Source organism: Stegostoma tigrinum, chromosome 36 (genome assembly GCF_030684315.1).
Source record: "Stegostoma tigrinum isolate sSteTig4 chromosome 36, sSteTig4.hap1, whole genome shotgun sequence".
NCBI classification, from domain to species: domain Eukaryota; kingdom Metazoa; phylum Chordata; class Chondrichthyes; order Orectolobiformes; family Stegostomatidae; genus Stegostoma; species Stegostoma tigrinum.
In genome coordinates, this window is record NC_081389.1 from 21681988 (window position 1) to 21701683 (window position 19696).

Genomic DNA, 19696 nt, shown 5'->3' on the forward strand with positions numbered 1-19696 from the left:
TTTTCAGAATAGGAAACATTGAAAGGGACAGTGTGTTGGTCCCCAAGAATTTTGAGATACCCACTAATCTCTGCTGTAAGTGCTGCATGATTTTACTGTGATTTCCCTCCCCAGCTGCCACTGATTCTGACTGATCACTGGGGGGATGGGAACCTTAGGGATCTGAAGGGGATGGGCCAGTGATATTGGGAGAGGAAATGTGGACAGGGAGATCCAACAAACCTTATGTTACTTGGAGATGAGAAGAAAAAAGAGGGGGAGGGGAAAGTGCTGAAAGAAACTGAATTCTCTGCAAAATTAAATATGTGTCAATGAAATAGCTACTTATGCTGAATCATAGAGAGAACCGACAGCCAATGATCTGGAATATTCTGTGCTCTTATTCCTACCACTTGCTTCAGACTTGGCTAGCACTGTACAAAATCTACTGGATTGCACTCTGTAATGCCACTGTCCAATTCCACAGCAGTCAATTTGTCATGAACACAATGTCTGGAAATCCTCAAAGACCACTTTCCAAATTTTTGTTTCCTAGAATGTTCGTAGCGAAGGGAATAAGAGGCACAATTATTACTAACCGTGAGTTGTTATCACTTCAGCCAGAACTACAGTGCATTATTAAATGCAACAGTGATTCACATTGTGTCAGCAGAAAGCTGGGGCAATGTGATCTGATTGATGATGCTTTGATTAGTGACCAGCAGACGCTGCGATTCAGTGCCAACACCAGCCAGAGCCAGATTTCAGAGTGAAGGCTAACATGAATTCCCAGCTTTATGCTGCTATTGACACGTCTTCCGTAACGGGGGGAACGGGGAGAATCTGAAATGGGTGAAGCAATGTCATGAGTGTGGGAAGGAGTTCAGATGTGGATTGAGGAATTTCATGGGGAGAAGTTGGGATGGGTGGATGAATTTTGTTGGGGTAAATTTTATACTTGCATCTGCCATAGACAATCATATATGTGGTTCTGAAAAGGCAATTGCTTTGGTTATTGGAAACTACCCTCCTAACTTCAAAGTCAACAAGCTCTCCCATTAACCTTTAAGATGCTTAACATCTTTTGCTGCTGTTCTCAAAACACTGATTTTCCCCCTCAATCTAATACATACATGAAATGAGCATTGGACAATTGCAGGGTGTTGCAATTTGTCAAAAGCAGAGGTTCTGGAAATGAATGGCTGGTTAGGTATCTTCTGAAGTAGACACAGGTTAACATCCTCAACGTGAACGATGCTCCTCTATTAATTCCGATTAAAACATAGTGTGAATCTGTGAACTCCTCTCTTGGCCATTACAATTTGCAGCATTATCTATTTCAATTTCAGCCTTTTGGTCCCTTCAGCCTCTATCGTGGGCGAGGGGTCTATGCACCATGCCTTGTAGTTTGCTGCATGAAGGAATGGACAGCGTTCAGTGGTATAAAATGATGCAGGTTTGCCACTCTATCTGATGTATCCTACACTAACTGTCTCTGCACATTGGATGTGGGACCTAATCACCTCCAAAACTTGCAATCCAACCCAGGCTTTTTGTTGTACTGACAATGTTTTATTTGCAATAGATTTTAATGCGAAGATGTAGAATAGAATGGTTGCAAAACACCATACACGCGTACACTGCACCATTTTCAGCCCAGTCTTGCACTGTCGCAGAATTTTTTTTGAAAAAAGCGTTGTGCTCTTCTCTCTCTAGTAAGTTCGCCTACCCCTTCCCTAAAATCCCACCTTTCGTCTGCTCCTGACGTTCGGGATTGGCCCCAGTTGACATCATCCGAATGTCAGTCAAGATCCCAAGCCAATCCAGCGGGGTCTCAGCTTGTTTAAGAAGGCTCTGGGAGGTGTGAGTGGATGGAGAGGGTGTAGTTGTGTTGGCGATTTGATTGGCGTGGTTGCGATGGCGACGGCGGCCGGGGAAGCGATGCTCCCCGCTGCCCCGGAGCAGCGAGCGGCGGCGGCCGAGCAGTCCCCGGATCAGGTTCAGCACCACGGACAGCGACCGCAGTCCCCAGCGCCGTGCAACCTGCACACTTACTCCGTTCTGATTGTCGTTGGAGAAATCGCCACAGATAGTCAACTGAGATCAGCAATTCTCCACGTTGAACAAGGTGAGGAGACCGCCCAAGTAATAAAATAAGAAAGGATTAAATGATTAAGATAATGCTCCAACCGGAACCTGTCTGGAACTGGGCGAACTGCATTCTATTTTGTTTCGAAGATCAAAATATTTCTATTGCCTGTAAGCTATTTCAATGCAATTTAAATGGCAGCCACTTAATCCCAGCGTGTTGCAAATAGAAAGTTTTGCTGAAATAAGATTATTTTTCACTTTTTGGTGACAGTTCAACTTCTTTTTCCCCATCACCACGATGTTGAAGGCGGTGCAGCTTCCGTCCCTTCCTCTTTTTCAGCCGCCTGTTCCTCCTTCCAGCATTGTCTTTGAGCGACATTTTCTGGAGAAATGTTGCGGAGGTTTGCTAACTCTCTTGAAATCACTGAAGCGTTTCAAAGTATGAAGGTACCCCCGCTATTTTTAATCAACATGTATTATGATACAACTGAACATCTCTGGAGTAGATGGGACTTGAACCCGGAGTTTCTGGCCACCCAGGTAGCGACCCTACCACTGCACCACAAGAACCGTAACTCCAGTCCTGCTACACGTGGCTTTAGGATTTGAATATTGTGCACGCTAAATCACAACATATCTCACCATTTACCATAAGGTTCCTGGATGTGTTGGTCACCAGAACCTTCTAACAGCTGTTTCCTAATTAATAAAAAAAACTTATTTCAACTGAGATAGTGATAGATCTGAAGAAGGGTCTAGACCGGAAACGTCAGCTTCCCTGCTCCTCCGCTGCTGCCTGGCCTGCTGTGTTCATCCTGTTCTCAAACTTGTTTATAATCTTATTTCAACTGCTTTCCCTCTGGGCCTTGGTCGCTGACTTTTGCAAGTTGGGGAAGGAGTCAGAATATGTGCAGCACTATTTTCAAGGGTCCCAGGGTGTATGTTGCTATTTGCTGCAATATGTTGGTATTTCAAGAGGTCCCAGAGAATACCTCTGTATTCACGTGGGAGTCTGTCAGTATTGGCAGGCTCTCCCGGGAGCAGGTTAATACGTGCAGGGCCCACATGGGGCTGTGTTAATATTCTGGGATTTGAAGAGAGAGACATAACCCATGTTCCAAATCCTAGGGATAAAATTTCCCCTATGCTTCATCACACATAATTTGACATGGTGTCATTTAAGGACATATTAGGGAGGTGCCCTAAAGCTCAATTAAAGAGGTATATCTTAAATGAGCATAAAAGTAGGGAGTCTCCGGGATTAACAAGCAAGAATAGGCTGTTCAGCCCTCCAAGCTTGCAAGAGGCCAGAACTAGAGGATCCTGGGTTATAGAGCTGGAGGGAATTATTGAGAAAGGGACCAGAAAAGGCTCAAAAATTGAGTCAGTGCAGGTCGGTAAGCACAAGGCTGCTGGTTTAACAAGACTTGTTGGCAGATGTCTGAGCAATGCCACAGAGGTAGAAATGAGCATGGTGATGGATAGGATATTGAGTCAGATGATTAGCTCAGAGTTAATTAGGATGTCAGTGACCCCTCTAAGCTGCATGGAATTGCAGCTCATGCAGCAACCTGTTGTATGCTGTGCAGAGCACAAGCACCTTCTCCATAATGGAAGAAATCATACAAGGTAACAATCCATTCACATGTGAAAATTTAAGTGCATGTAGATGCCAAGGTAATGAACAATCTGACCCAGCCTCTATAAGAGGGCTTAAGGAAGGAATATGTCAGTGTTGATAGAAACTGCGTTTCTTGGCATTCAGGGCTGTGAATTCTTTGTGGTGTCATCAGGACAACCCTTGTACACCAGACCTGCCAACTGCAGCCAAGGTGGGGAGAAGGAGGAGTCTATTCAGCCCCTTTAAATCTGTTCTATCAGAGTGGGAGAATTCCAGAGTTTGGGGCCCAGCAAACTGTGCAAGCTGCACTTTAATACCACTGGCACAAGCCTGATATGAAAATACTGAGTTCTCTCATTCCCTTATCCATTGCAGGAGGGGCACAATCTCTTGAACATATCTGCAGCTCCATCTGTCAGTCTGAGTCAGTAATTGTGTTGTGGGAGATCTGTAACAAAACATTGAATAACTTGTCTCAACTGCACTTCCAAAAAATACAGTTTTATCTGTGTTGGGCTTATCAGAGAACACTGACCAGTTAAAGAACAATGTTGAGCAGAAGACAAGAGCTACATTGTGACTGGCTCACAGAGCTTTCTGCAGCATTTGTGTGAGGATAAACATCAAGGCATCTTAAAAATCCAGTGTGAAACACTGAAAGTCAAAGATCGAGATGATATGGGGTTACAATCATCTTGTCTTCAATCAACCAACATGGCATTTCACCCACGGAATTTGCAACATTCCCCATAAGAATCCAGGCTTTTTTTAAAAAAAATTCACAAAATGAGGACATCACTTGCTGGGCCAACATTTATTGCCCATCCCTAGTTTTCTAGAGGGCAGTTAAAAGTCAACCACAGATATAAATCTGGAGTTACATGTTGGCCAGATCAGATGAGGACAACAGTTTCCTTCCCTAAAGGTCATTAGCAAACCAGATGGGTTTTTCATACAATTGACAATGGAGTCCTGTTCATTAGACTCTTAATTCCAGATTTTAAAAAATATATTGAATTGAACTCCCACCATCTGCTGTGGCAAGATTTGAACCCAGATTTCCCCAAACCATTGCTTGGTTCCCTGGAGTAGTTCAGTGATAACACAACGAGGCCAATAACTCCCCACTTGGGCCAGTTGGTCTGCACCATCCCTGACTTGGTTTTGTCAGTGTTTGCTACTTGGCAGGCCAGGCTGCTTCCTGCTGCATTGTCCAAACCCAGTCAGGAAAGTGGGGTTTGCTGACTCCTGAAACTGATGTACACTCAGTGCCACCCCACCACACGTTCGGGGGTTGCTGCCAGTGATTAATCCTTACTTCCAAAAAGAACAGTGGCGTTCTGACAGAGACACCCTTTTTCCAACATTTAATATTTGTGGCTATTACTAAAGAAAAGAGAAGAATGCATTTATGTAGTGCCTTCCTCAATGCGTCAAATTCACCTGAGTAGTAAAGTCCTTTTGAGGTGCAGTCCCTGTCGTAACGTAGGAAATTTGGCTGCCAACATGTGCGAACAATGATATGATAACAACCAGATCATCAGTTTGAATGACGTTTGGTTAAGGATGAGTATTAGTTGATGTATTATGGTGAGCTCCTGTTTGTCCTCAAACCATGACCATGGTATCTTTGACATCCCCATGAGACATCAAATGGGGGCCTAAAAAATTAACATCTCATCTGAGAGGCAGCACCAGGAAAATCAGAGAATGCTGGAGAAACTCAGCAGGTGTGGTTGTGTCTGTGGAGAGAAATAGTTAATGTTTCAAGTCCAGGATGACCTTTCTACAGAACTGGACTGAAATGGTAACTTTTTTTCTCTCCACAGATGCTGTCAGACTTGTTGGGTTTCTCCAACATTCCCTGTTTTTACTTCATTTTAGATTTCCAGCATCTGCAGTGTTTTTCTTTTATACCAGGTGAATCAGCCTGCATGAACTGAAGAAAGTCTCTGGGGTTGGATTTGAACTGACGTTTTAAAGTCTGATTCATATGAGTAACAACGGCTGATTATTGGAGGCAGCAGCCTTATTGCATTAGTTCAAAACTTACCTAACCACCATTTTTCCTCTTATTCAGAATTATTTTTGTAACCTTCTTTAAGGGACATTGGTCCCTCACTGAAATTTCTATCAATAATTTAAAAATTCAGTGCAGCCCCGTGAGGTGCATTTTGTGTGCATTGAATTGTGCACCAGTTTAGTTCTATATTGCAACTGTGATCTTTGTGTCTGGAACTATTAGGGAGGAACTAGTAATGAGTAGCACTATTAAGACATTGAGCCATGATTTGTCCCTCTTGGAATGGACAATAACCCTGTGACATTTAGCTAAACAGACCAGGCAGGCTCAATCCTCAGTGCACATTGAGTCAGCCAAGGCACTTGACTCTTAGTCAGAGGTTCCCACTCCAGAGGCTTGAGCAAAAGATCAAAGTTAACAGAAAGGTAGTACCGAGGGAATGCCATCTTCCAGCTGAGATGTTGCCTTCTCAATTGTGACATAGATAATTCATTGCTCTAGTTCAACGTAGGGTACAAGAATTCTCCCTGATGTCACCTCCCAGATGGACAATGTTCACAATGAATCTGACTGTCCCGTACAGCACAAACACTTCACATGAACAAGTGTTATGTAGAATGAATGGCGTAAAAATAGAAAGCTAATCCCAGGAGCATTGCATTAAATTGGGTCTAATTAGAATTACCCTGACATGATAAAATGTGATTTTGACTGTCCATTTCACCCTTTGGCAAAGTTGTGTCCACTTCAGCAGAATGTCAGAGTGACTCAATATTTTGCGCATGTTATTCAACCCTGACTAATTTAATGGACTGGAGGTGAAGGAGAGAAATAAAGTGTATCACTTCATAGCGTCTGTCTTTTTTTAGAACTTGGCTGTACGTTCTTGGTCCTTTTAATAGGGATCCAATTATCCTGCATTGCAGGCAAATGAGATTTAGAGAGGAAACTCGATACATAAGCACAGCCTCTGGGAAAGAGTTCGATCAAAGCCCTGAAGTCACAAGTAACACATTCAGAAGCGTGGTACATTGAAACAAAACCCTGTCATCTTTAGATTCGGCACCACACCAAGATATTGCTTTGCACTGATCAGTGCATTTATAAATAAATAGGCAATTGAAAGAACAAATAATACTTACATAACACCCAATTCATCAACCAAAAAGAAAATCCTAAGCATAACAGGGCATAGCAACAGTGATGGCTCAAAAGGAGAGCATGAAAATTTACATCAGACTCAGAAGTCAACTTAAAGTGGATCCTTGAAGATTATTCTCACTGAAAGACAGTGACTGTGTGGAAATAATCTGTTGGATGAGATATTACAGAAGTTCAGACTCTGGACAATGGGATGGGTTAATGGAAAGGCCATAAGGGATAAACCCTTTCAGTTAAATTAACCTTGTTCATCTTAACTTGAGTTTGGAACTCTGTAAACATTAGATGAACTGGGATGAATGTTAATGCACCACAAAGCCAGGAGGGTAAAGAGTGTCACAGCAATTCTGAACCAAAACATCCAAATGAGACTAACAACTATGGCAGAATTTCCAATGGCTATGTGGTTGAGAATCAAAATGTTTAGTTTAAGGTGACTGGCAAATAAAGACCAAAGGTGGAATTAGTTTGTTCAATAAGTAGTACAATGCATTGCCTGATAGGCTGATGCATTCAAATTCAACAGCAGTTTTCCAAAAGAAATGCAAAGATGTAGTGAGAAGCATGAGGAACTGGAAGTAATTGTTCAAAATAGCCAAATAGCCTTCTCCTGTGCTGTTCTATTCTTTGATTCTAACTGAGGACAGATGGTAAGATGGATTTGAACCTTAGCCTGTGGATCTGGTCTACATCATGCAAACACCAAGTCACAGTGGGCATGTGGTGTCACCCTTGTGAAGAAAACAACAGTGAAAGTTAGTGAACTGCAAAACTTGACTCTATAAGAGGGACCTGTGAGGGAAGAAAAGATAACTGGGGAGCCCCATTGCTCAGAATTACGTCAACAGATTTTAAGCAAATGTAGGTAATATTGTTCTGAAGTGTTTGTCAGCTTTAGCACTTCCCTGATGGCGCATAGCTAAGAAATGGAGTAATCGCTGGAAAGTGGTACAATAATTGGTGGGTTAATGATGTCCTCCTGCAACCATTTGCATAATTTCATTGTCATATGCTTATTAGCATAAATTCATTACGCATCATTAGCATAATTTAATTGAAGCACTTTATTAGCATCATTTATTTAAAGTAACCATTCAAATAGTTATTGGTAATGAACCTCTTGATTTCAGTCCCATGTTGAATATGTTCCCCTAACTTACAACCCTCTACAATTCTCTCCATTATTCTTAACCTCCAATGCTACGGTTTTGTCTAATGTCTTTAGCTCAATGTCCATTTTATGTCTGACTAATATTTCTGATGTTATCAAGATGGTATCCACAGGAATGGTTTTATTCTGTTTGTGGTTGCCATACTCCAGTTTCAATTTCCTTCCTGTTTCCTTTGTCCCAGTATTGTCAGTATTCAATACTTAGACAAGTTCAAATCTACATGTAATTAACTATCTTAAGCTCTAACATATCCATTCAGCATTTTAAACATCACAACTAGATTTTCCAGCTTTGGAATAATTCTAGAGAATTTGTGCCTCACAGACCAATACAGCCTCCCTGGGGTGCTCCAAACTGAGCACGATTACTCCAGGTGAAGTCAACTAGAACTTCATATAATCGCCTGTTTTATTAGATTTGATATCTGTCTGCTAATTTGCCACAATATCTATCCGTGAACCCAAAACCTCTGCGCTTCTGCGGTTTCCAACGGTTTAAACAAAATATATTCTGGCTCATCATTCTTGAGTCCAAAAGTGGATGAGCTCACATTTTCCACATGACTCTATTTACAATTGTTTTGCCCACTTGATTGATCTATCGATGCCCCTTAGCAACTTTCTGTTCCCATTCATATTACTTACCGTGCCACTTAGCGTCGTCAGCAGATTTTGATACACAGGTCTGTCTTCCTTCAGCCTACTCACATTATGCATTGTTTGAAATGCTGTGATCCAGTACAGATCTTGTGGAAATATCACTAATCTCAAGCTGCCTCTCTGATGAGCAAATTAGCCACTGCATTTTCTACATTGCAACATCATTCAGAAACAAAATTCCTTGGCTGTTCTGCTCAGGCGCTATGTACACATCCGTCTGTGCACATTCCATTGCATCCTTTCTGGAATTTCAGTCAATTCTCTCAACTACATTTTGAAAACTTAACACTTACATTGTTAGTGTGCTATCCACGACACCCCAGTGAAATGATTGGCCAGTGTTGCACTGCAATTTCCAATTTCACAATACCAGAGACAACAACCTAGCAGTTTCTGCCTGTGGGGGTGGGGGTGAGGTGCTGTCTCTACCTTGCTCACTCTGTTGACAGGATAGGTCAGAGTCAGCATGGATTTATGAAGGGAAAATCGTGCTTGACTAATCTTCTGAAATTTTTTGAGGATGTAACTATGAAGGGAGAGCCAGTGGATGTAGTGTACCTGGACTTTCAGACTTTGATAAAGTCCCACATAGGAGATTAGTGAGCAAAATTAGGGCACATGATACTGGGGGAAAAATACTGACTTGGATTGAAAATTGGCTGTCTGAGAGGAAGCAAAGATTAGTGATAAACGGGTCCCTTTTGGAATGGCAGGCAGTGACCAGTGGGGTACCACAAGGTTTGGTGCTGGGGCCATAGCTGTTTACGATATATATAAATGATGTAGATGAAGGCATTAAAAGTAAAATTAGCAAATTTGCCGATGACACAAAGCTGGGTGGCAGGGTGAAATGTGAGGAAGATGTTATGAGAATACAGGGTGACTTGAACAGGTGATTGGACGGATGCATGGCAGATGCAGCTTAATGTGGATAAATGTGTGTTTATCCACTTTGGTGGCAAGAGCAGGAAGGCAGATTACTATCTAATGGAGCCAAGTTAGGTAAAGGGGAAGTAAAATGAGATCTAGGTGTTCTTGTACATCAGCCAATGAAAGCAAGCATGCAGGTACAGCAGGCAGTGAAGAAAGCTAATGGCATGCTGGCCTTCATAACAAGAGAAATTGAGTATAGGAGCAAAGAGGTCCTTCTGCAGCTGTACAGGTCCCTGGTGAGATCGCACCTGGAGTATTGTGTGAAGTTTTGGTCTCCAAATTTGAGGAAGGACATTCTGGCTATTGAGGGAGTGCAGCGTAGGTTCATGAGGTCAATTCCTGGAATGGCGGGACTATCATACGTTGAAAGATTGGAGCGACTGGCCTTGTATACACGAGTTTAGAAGGATGAGAGGGGATCTGATTGAGGCGTATAAGATTATTAAGGGATTGGACAGTCTGGAGGCAGGAATCATGTTTCCACTGATGGGTGAGTCCAAAACCAGAGGACACAGTTTAAAAATAAGGGGTAGACCATTTAGAACAGGGTTGAGGAGAAACTTCTTCACCCAGAGAGTGGTGGATATATGGAATGCTCTGCCCCAGAAGGCAGTGGAGGCCAAGTCTCTGGATACTTTCAAGAAAGAGATGGATTGAGCTCTTAAAGATAATGGAATCAGGGTTACGGGGATAAGGCAGGAACAGGCTACTGATTGTGGATGAGAGATAATGGTTTCTTGGGTGGAGGGGTCGGATTGTAGATGGCGGAAGTGTCGGAGGATGATGCGTTGTATCCGGAGGTTGGTGGGGTGGTGTGTGAGAACGAGGGAGATCCTCTTTGGGCGGTTGTGGCGGGGGCGGGGTGTGAGGGATGTGTTGCGGGAAATGCGGGAGACGTGGTCAAGGGCGTTCTAGATCACTGTGGGGGGGAAAGTTGCGGTCCTTGAAGAACGAGGACATCTGGGATGTGCGGGAGTGGAATGTCTTATCGTGGGAGCAGATGCGGCGGAGGCGGAGGAATTGGGAATAGGGGATGGAATTTTTGCAGGAGGGTGGGTGGGAGGAGGTGTATTCTAGGTAGCTGTGGGAGTCGGTGGGCTTGAAATGGACATCAGTTTCTAGCTGGTTGCCTGAGATGGAGACTGAGAGGTCCAGGAAGGTGAGGGATGTGCTGGAGATGGCCCAGGTGAACTGAAGGTTGGGGTGGAAGGTGTTGGTGAAGTGGATGAACTGTTCGAGCTCCTCTGGGGAACAAGAGGCGGCGCCGATACAGTCATCAATGTAATGGAGGAAGAGGTGGGGTTTGGGGCCTGTGTAGGCGCGGAAGAGGGACTGTTCCACGTAACCTACAAAGAGGCAGGCATAGCTGGGGCCCATGCGGGTGCCCATGGCCACCCCCTGTCTGCTTTCCGGAGAGACCACTCTCTCCGTGACTCCCTTGTTCGCTCCACACTGCCCTCCAACCCCACCACACCCGGCACCTTCCCCTGCAACCGCAGGAAATGCTACACTTGCCCCCACACCTCCTCCCTCACCCCATCCCAGGCCCCAAGATGACATTTCACATTAAGCAGAGGTTCACCTGCACATCTGCCAATGTGGTATACTGCATCCACCGTACCCGGTGTGGCTTCCTCTACATTGGGGAAACCAAGCGGAGGCTTGGAGACCGCTTTGCAGAACACCTCCGCTCAGTTCGCAACAAACAACTGCACCTCCCAGTCGCAAACCATTTCCACTCCCCCTCCCATTCTTTAGATGACATGTCCAGCATGGGCCTCCTGCAGTGCCACAATGATGCCACCCGTAGGTTGCAGGAACAGCAACTCATATTCCGCCTGGGAACTGTGCAGCCTAATGGTATCAATGTGGACTTCACCAGTTTCAAAATCTCCCCTTCCCCAACTGCATCCCTAAACCAGCCCAGTTCGTCCCCTCCCCCCACTGCACCACACACCAGCCCAACTCTTCCCCTCCACCCACTGCATCCCAAAACCAGTCCAACCTGTCTCTGCCTCCCTAACCTGTTCTTCCTCTCACCCATCCCTTCCTCCCACCCCAAGCCGCACCCCCATCTACCTACTAACCTCATCCCACCTCCTTGACCTGTCCGTCTTCCCTGGACTGACCTATCCCTTCCCTACCTCCCCACCTATACTCTCTCCACCTATCTTCTTTTCTCTCCATCTTCGGTCCACCTCTCCCTCTCTCCCTATTTATTCCAGTTCCCTCCCCCCATCCCCCTCTCTGATGAAGGGTCTAGGCCCGAAACGTCAGCTTTTGTGCTCCTGAGATGCTGCTTGGCCTGCTGTGTTCATCCAGCCTCACATTTTATTATACTGATTGTGGATGATCAGCCATGATCATAATGAATGGTGGGCTGGCTTGAAGAGCCGAATGGTCTACTCCTGCACCTATTGTCTATTGTCCCAGTGCACTGATCCGTGACTAACTCTGAGGCAAGGACTAGAGTAAACCTCACAACCAGTGACTTAGAGGGGGAAGAGGTCTCATTTTTTTTGCTACTGGTTAGTGACCCCTGCTGGAAAAGGTGCATGCTTTAATTTGGCGGTTTGTGGGGGGTGGGCGCGTTGGAATACCAGGTTGGTTGCAATGCCTCTCACAGTTGAATAGCATTAATGGCACTAGTACAATGCACATATGAAATACTTTGTTCTGCGGGCAGAGAAAATAACGAGCTACTGGACTTTGTAGAGTTTAGTAACTATCTCTAAAACCGCGAGAAGAAAATTAAACTGCCCTTCAAAAGTTAGGATTAAAATAATTTAAACTATAAAAATAATTTTCAGTGGTACTGAAGGGGAGCGGTTGGTGTGTTTTAGTTTTGGGTGGCGGGGGGGGGGGGGGCGAAGGTGAGATCAGTGAAATACCACGTTTCCCCCAGCAGGAGACAGTCCCCTCAGGACAGGGAGAACGAGCCAGCCGCTGGTGCAGTGTGTCTGCCCACCTCTCTCCGCAGTAACCATGTGCTGTCTGCCAAACTCCAGAGGAAAAGGAAGTCTGCACCAACCCCAGACTGAGCTTGGATGTGGTACAATGTCATTCTGCAGTCAGATCCCCTCCCTCTCGCCTTGTTTTTTTTATTATTATCATTCCGTGCTGAGAGATTATCGAGTGCAAGGGCAGATGCTGAAGGCAGTGGAACAATCGATTTCAGCTGCTCCCATTCTGTCTGCTTGATGCAGCCACTGTACAAAAAAAGCTTTCGTATTTTTGCTGCAATTAAGAATTGTAGCGACACCAAGCGTTTATACCCATCTGCTGCTGCAGTCCTCATGTTCCAGAGCCATTAAGCCAGAGGACCTGGGCTCAAAACATACCCGGAATCCAATTCAATAAAGGATTATTGTTTTTTTAAAAAATACAATTGGTTCGCTTAATGTTCCCCCGAGGAAGGAAAACTACCATCCTTAGCCAGTCTGGGCCGACACGTGCCTCCAGATCCGTATCTTTGGGATTAGCTTTTCAAGTGAGATTAACTGGAGCTAGCTACACGAGAAACAATAAATATAACCTAGCTACCTCTATTCTTTTCTTTGATAGAAAGGTACACATCAGGGACAGGAAAATGCCACGTGGTCCCTCGAGCCGTTTGTGTTTGTGTTTCGATTTGCGAATCCCACACTGAACCGACTCCAGAGGCAGTGATAATGGGAACTGCAGATGCTGAAGAAGGCCATTGAGCCTGTCAGCAATCGCCCCTTTACGTACACGTGGAGCATCCTTGACACTGATCAATCTGAGTGAGAGAGCAGTCCCTGACACTCCTGTTCATATCTGTGAGCCAGGGCTCCCTGATTGGATGAGACTAACAATCAGCTCTAATCAGGGATCTCACAGCTGACCTTGTTACAATCACTACACTTTCTATCCAATGATAACCTTTGATTCCCCTGCCCAATGAGAAGCTATCCATCTCCACCTTAAAAAATATCCAATGGTCCAACTTCCACCATTTCCTGAGGTAGGGAGTTCCAAAGATGCGCAGCATGTGGGAGTGGGATTTCTAGCTCTGTCCTAAAAAGTCTTCCCTAATTATTAAATGCCGCCTTTTGTTTCCGGATTTATCCATTAAATGAAGGATCCTTTCCACATCCTCCTCATCCAGACCATTCAGGATCTCAAGTACTTCAATCTCCTCACTCCTCTAAACTCTGGCAGAAACAAGCCCAGTCTGCCCAGCCATTCCAGTGCCCACCCCCCACGAAATAACAGTAAGGGGTGTGTACTCTGAGAATGGATGCACTCTTGAAATGACTCAGATTTAGCCCCACGGTGCCCATTGCTGTCTCTGAAATAAGGACTCAAAAAGATGTCAGCTGACCACCCTTCCCCCGAGGTGGGCGCAAGAGTAGGCCACAGCAAATTGAAGGACAATGAATGGTCAGTGGGCAACAGAATCCCAAGTTGTAGGGGCCCGTAATCGTAAGGAGGGCTGCAGTTTCTAACATTCCTCTTTGTTGTTCACATTATCAGAATGTAATTGTTGAGAATCAGCTGACTTTGCAAAGGGTTGTTTCGTTTCAGTGATATATTATGTTGACAATCTCATCCAGGCACCGTGTTCGCTGGTCTACTTACTACATCCCAGTCTGGTAGTGCTTCAATTTTAAATTTCGCATCTTTGTTTTCCAATCCTTTCATGGCCCCTGACTCCTCGCTGGGTCTCCAGCTTCACAACCCCCTAATTCCCATTATTCCACTAATGGCAGCATTTAGCTGCCTGGGGTCCCAATCCCTGGAATTCCAAATCTCTCTCGCTCTCTCCAGCCCCTCCCTCCTTTAAGGTGTTCCTTAAATCGATGTCTTTGACGAGACTTTTGGTTATCTGCCTGTTTTGTCTGAAAACACTCCCAGTGTTATTGTACTGCATTGAAGCTGCTATTTAAATGCAGTGGTTGTTGTTGAATCTACCAACTGAACGTCCGCATTCAGTTTAGGCTCCTTCTGCTGGCTGCCTATATCATCAAACATTTTCATCCCGCGCTGTCTCCTCAATGTTGTCATCTCCCTTCAGGTACACCTTAAACACAGTAGTTATCACATGGCGCCGGAGTGTGCCAACTAAGAAAGGCTTGGATATATATGGCACCATTCCCAGCTGCAGGACATCCCAAGTGCTTTGCAGCTGATGGTGTGCCTTTTGAAGTATGAGGGGGGAAAAAAACAGGAAACGTGGCAGCCAACACCTGCACATCAAGATCCCACAACTAACACCAAATAGTCTGGTTTATACTGATGTTAATTGAGGTATTAATGTTGGCTAGGACACCAAATAGAACTCTCCATCAAATTAATACCATGGGATTTTTTTCAAATAATCTCCCTAAGCAAATACATAGAACCTCAATTTGGTGTTCCAGTCGACAGATAGCACGTCTGGCAGAGCAGCACTCCCTTACTACTGTGCTGGGATTTTGTTTTAGAGTCTTTGGAGTAACATTTGAAGCCATTTCCCTTCTGTGTATGCAGCGTGCTGTGAGATAAGGTTCAGGAAGGTTTGGCGAGCATCTGCCTGTGCGCCCAACAGTGACTCAGCAAAAATAAACAGGAAGCCTGACTGATAGCAGTAGGAATGCAGCTTTTGGCACTGGGTGATATTACAGAGGTAAGCTGTTGGCCAGCTCTGTGAGCAAACACGTAGTCAGTTAAACAGAGGCATTGCTGTAGTATGACTGCGCGTCTCTTCCCTGGCCAGGCAGCAATGCCAGTGTCGGGGGCATTTGGCACAGAAAAGGAGGTCCCACCTCACAAGAAGCTGCTTGATAGTGACAGGCGACACCATCAAGCGGATGTTAGATCGATGGGGAAACTGATCCTGGGACTCTCCTGATTCGCAACCTGACAGCTGCAGAGAGCAGGTCCACGTCAGCTGAGAGCTAATGCCACACCACCCCCCCCCACCCCACCAATACTCTTATTCCTGTTTTGAGGATAATCCCCATCCCCAGTTCCCCCCCACAAACACCCGCACCTAAACAGGGAATGGGGTCAAAGCTATTAGCGCACTGAAGGCATCAGTCAATTGTCTGAAAGCACAAAAATGCTGTGCGTTTGTGGTTCAAGCAGCATCCAAACGTTAGCTTGGCCTCTGTCCATGGGCACTGCCTGAACCGCTGTGACCTCCAGCCTCTGCAGTATATTGTTCCTATTGTCTGCCTGTCACTTGCCCAGGACATTCAACACCACAGCATACGGCAACGTTACTGGATCAATAAACTAAAGCCAGGCCCTCGTGCCTTGTAAACAAGAGTTCAACCCCCATCACGGCAGTTCTCCGAATTTAAAATTGGTTAATTAACAAGCCTGGAATTAATGATAGTCTTGTGAGGAATATTTACTAGATTGTTATAGAGGCTCGGTTCACCGGGGGGAGCAAGTCTAGTCTCGCTACCTGCCTGTGCCTCACTGAATGATACTTAACCAGCTCAGAAATGGCCAAGTGAGCTATGTAAACTGAGCAATTAGTGACCGGATAACAAAGTGTGAGGCTGGATGAACACAGCAGGCCAAACAGCATCTCAGGAGCACAAAAGCTGACGTTTCGGGCCTAGACCCTTCATCAGAGTGCTCCTGAGATGCTGCTTGGCCTGCTGTGTTCATCCAGCTTCAGACTTTGTTATCTTGGATTCTCCAGCGTCTGCAGTTCCTATTATCTCTGATACAATTAGTGACCGGTCCTGCTGGCACTCGCGGCTGAATTAAAAAGGAAAGCCTGGTCACAGGATAACGCCTTTCGCTGTGTCCCAGCTCCAGACCCCCAAACCTAACTACAGCCCCTTTCTCACTCACGACATCTATCTGCATCCTGGGGTGGGGGTCTAGGTCAGGCTGTTTCTGCCGTGAGATACAGCGGGGTAAAATTGTGTATGTCCAGTTGGCCAGATGTGGTAGGTGGATTGGGCACCTACAGGGGGTGGGAGTTAGGTTTTGGTGTAGAATTATCCTAGGGTTCTGGGATTGTGCTTGTGTAGGCAGTAACTTAAGCACAGCAAGATCCCACAAAACCAATACAACGGAAGTCCGAAATGTGAGGCTGGATGAACACAGCAGGCCCAGCAGCATCTCAGGAGCACAAAAGCTGACGTTTCGGGCCTAGACCTCTGATGAAGGGTCTACCCAGCAGCATCTCAGGAGCACAAGAGCTGACGTTTCGGGCCTAGACCTCTGATTGAAGGGTCTAGGCCCGAAACGTCAGCTTTTGTGCTCCTGAGATGCCGCTTGGCCTGCTGTGTTCATCCAGCCTCACATTTTATTATCACGGGAAATGGCCTCCCTCTCTCTTCCTATTTATTTCAGAACCCTCTCCCTATCCCCCGTTTCTGATGAAGAGTCTAGGCCCAAAATGTCAGCTTTTGTGCTCCTGAGATGCTGCTTGGCCTGCTGTGTTCATCCAGCTTCACACTTTGTTATCTCGGATTCTCCAGCATCTGCAGTTCCCATTATCACTCACACAACAGAAGTCCGAGCCAGCTTGGGGGTTGCAATTATAGGGGCTGACCCAGAAGGCCCTTTTCACCAGCACTCCGGCTCTGCTGTGTGATTCGGCGGTTAGGAATTAGCGCCAGGGACACGGCTTCAGTTCCACCCTCGGCCGACTGCACGTTCTCCCCGTGTCTGTGCGGGTTTCCTCCCACAGTCTAAAAATCTACAGGTTGGATGGATTGGCCGTGGGAATTGCACATGGTGTCCAGGGATGGTGAAATGGTAGGGAAGTGTAGTGGTCTGTGTAGGATGCTCTGCAGGGGGCCTCTGACTGTCCTTCGCGCCCCGCCCCGGAACTCAATGATTATCATGGGTGGGTGGTCGTCCAACAATGTTAGAGTTGTCCTTTCTCTGTGTGAAAAAGAATGGCCGTGGATTGGCTTCATTGCTGTGTCTAACTCGGGAGCGAGTAACTGACGGTCTGTTTGTCTCTTCTCTCCCCCCCCAAAAAAAACAGGACTCCGATCCTGGGATGTCGACCTCACATCTTTCAACCTCGACCAACAGCTGCGGCTCTTCGTGACCAGGCATTCGGCCCAATTCTCCGCCGAGACCCGAGGTGAGGTTATGCAACCCCCCTCTCCCTACTCCCGAGCCCACTTCAGGCCCCAGGTCAGCACGTTCACAACTAGGTCAGGGAGGAGATCCTAAATGCTGACTTGGAGCCGCTGGTTCGCTACAGTAAGTAGTTTGAGAACTCTTTCCCCCCCCCCCCCCCCCCCCCCCCAAACCTTGCTGCTTTCTCAGTAAAGAGATTACGCTGTTAAACTGTAAGAATGAATTTAGCACCTTCGATAGAATCTGGAATTACTGTTTGCTAATTTAGAAGCGCAGACATTAAGATGCTAATTTTGAGATTTTATTTTAAAAACAAATGTAAAATTAACGTCACACTTATTTCAAGATTTAGGTTACGTGGTTGTCGTCATAGCAACGCTAATAATTTAAAAGATTTTTTGAAAAAATCTCTTCCTGGAGTGTTTTGTCAAATGTGTTGATGTGAACTCCCTTTGAGCATTATTCCGGTATAGCGTTAACCCATTTGTTTTAAACAGTAATATTCCTTCCTCAAGTAAGAGCATGGTTGGTTTTATTGCCCATCCCTAACTGCCCCGGGAAGGTGGTTCTGAGCTGCTTCCTTGAACCGTTGCAGTCCGTGGGTGTGTAGGGACGCGTACAATGTTATCCGTGAGGGAGTGCTAGGATTTCGACCCAGTGGCTATGAACGGAGCTGGCCGCAGGAGTTCAGTAGTGAATTCCAGGAACACTTATTACCCTCTAATCTAGTATTTGAAGTTTATTTTGTGGGTGTCACTGGCTGAGCCAGCATTTGTTGCTCACCCTTACTAGCTCCTGTGATGGCGAGTTGCCTCTTGAACCTCCGCAGTCCACGCAGGACGTCTGCAAACACAATAAGTGAAGACACTGCTATTGATGAAGTGCGCTTTGTGGATTAAATCAATTTATTTTTTTATCCCACAAATGCTAGATTAAACCTGCCTGGGGGGGGGGGGGGGGTGGGGGAAGAGGTGCAATTTTGAGACAATTGGTGTACATAAAATAACACACGATAGAAGTGTATTGATTGTGAAGCAGACTTGTGGGCTACATTCACTGGGAAAGCATCAATAAGTCACAGTAAGACAGCGTGCAAGAGATGCTTTCCCTAGTAATGTTAACAAAACTTGCAGTCTGCACTGTGTGGGGTCAGGAGACTATCTGATGCTGTGTAGATGTGGTACTTAATATCCAACACTCCTCTTCAAAGCAGCACCAAGAAATCACCAAGCATGCCTGAAGCTGATAATTTGAAGGAGACGCTTTGCTCAATTGATCAGTCTCTGATCAATAGGACTCCCAGTCAGACAACCTTTAATTTCCTCTTTTTTCGTATATTAATAGCTATTTTTAGGGCTAGTAGGAACTGCAGATGCTGGAGAATCTGAGATAACAAGATGTGGAGCTGGATGAACACAGCAGGCCAAGCAGCATTAGAGGAGTCGGAAGGCTGACATTCTGGGCCTAGACCCACCTTCAGAACGTCAGCCTTCCTGCTTCTCTGATGCTGCTTGGCCTGCTGTGTCCATCCAACTCTACACCATGTTATCTCAGGCAATAGGCCAACATGTTTCTGTTTTAATGTCCCTTTTCAGTTTCTCCAGCATCCCAAAGATAATTTATTTTTAATTCTTGGAAATTGTAGTGCAAAGACAGCAGATTGGTAACTTTCACAAGCCTGTGGGTTTTAAATCACATCTTGTAGACTCAACGATGGAAGGTATCTCCCTTGACTTGACTAATCTTCCTGCTTTGTGTCTATGCTAAACGATCCAGCAGTACAGCTTGATCTCTCTGGCTGAATGCACAAGGTGCAGCAAGGCAAGGCAATGGGAGCATCTGGGTGGGCTCAGACTGTGAAAGCAAGTGACTAGCCTGTGTGCTGGAGGTGTGTCTCTGAGCGCACTGTCCTTGCTGCAGCGTTACAATAAGTCACCAGGGCAGTGTGTCCTGTAAAGGGACAGGAGACATACCACATGGGGCCTGTACTGGC

The 19696-nt window shown here is 45.6% G+C and overlaps 1 protein-coding gene across 1 annotated transcript in view; it reads left to right on the forward strand.

The window, feature by feature from the left end:
- The first annotated feature begins 1846 nt into the window (after nucleotides 1-1846).
- The window catches only part of map1aa (microtubule-associated protein 1Aa), a 127117-nt gene continuing 109267 nt past the window's right edge, over nucleotides 1847-19696 (forward strand). Inside the window, exons 1-2 of the mRNA XM_048520872.2 lie at nucleotides 1847-2107; nucleotides 17603-17704. Coding sequence (XP_048376829.2) covers nucleotides 1897-2107; nucleotides 17603-17704 — 313 coding nt within the window. The 5' untranslated portion in view covers nucleotides 1847-1896. The remainder of the gene's footprint in view (nucleotides 2108-17602; nucleotides 17705-19696) is intronic.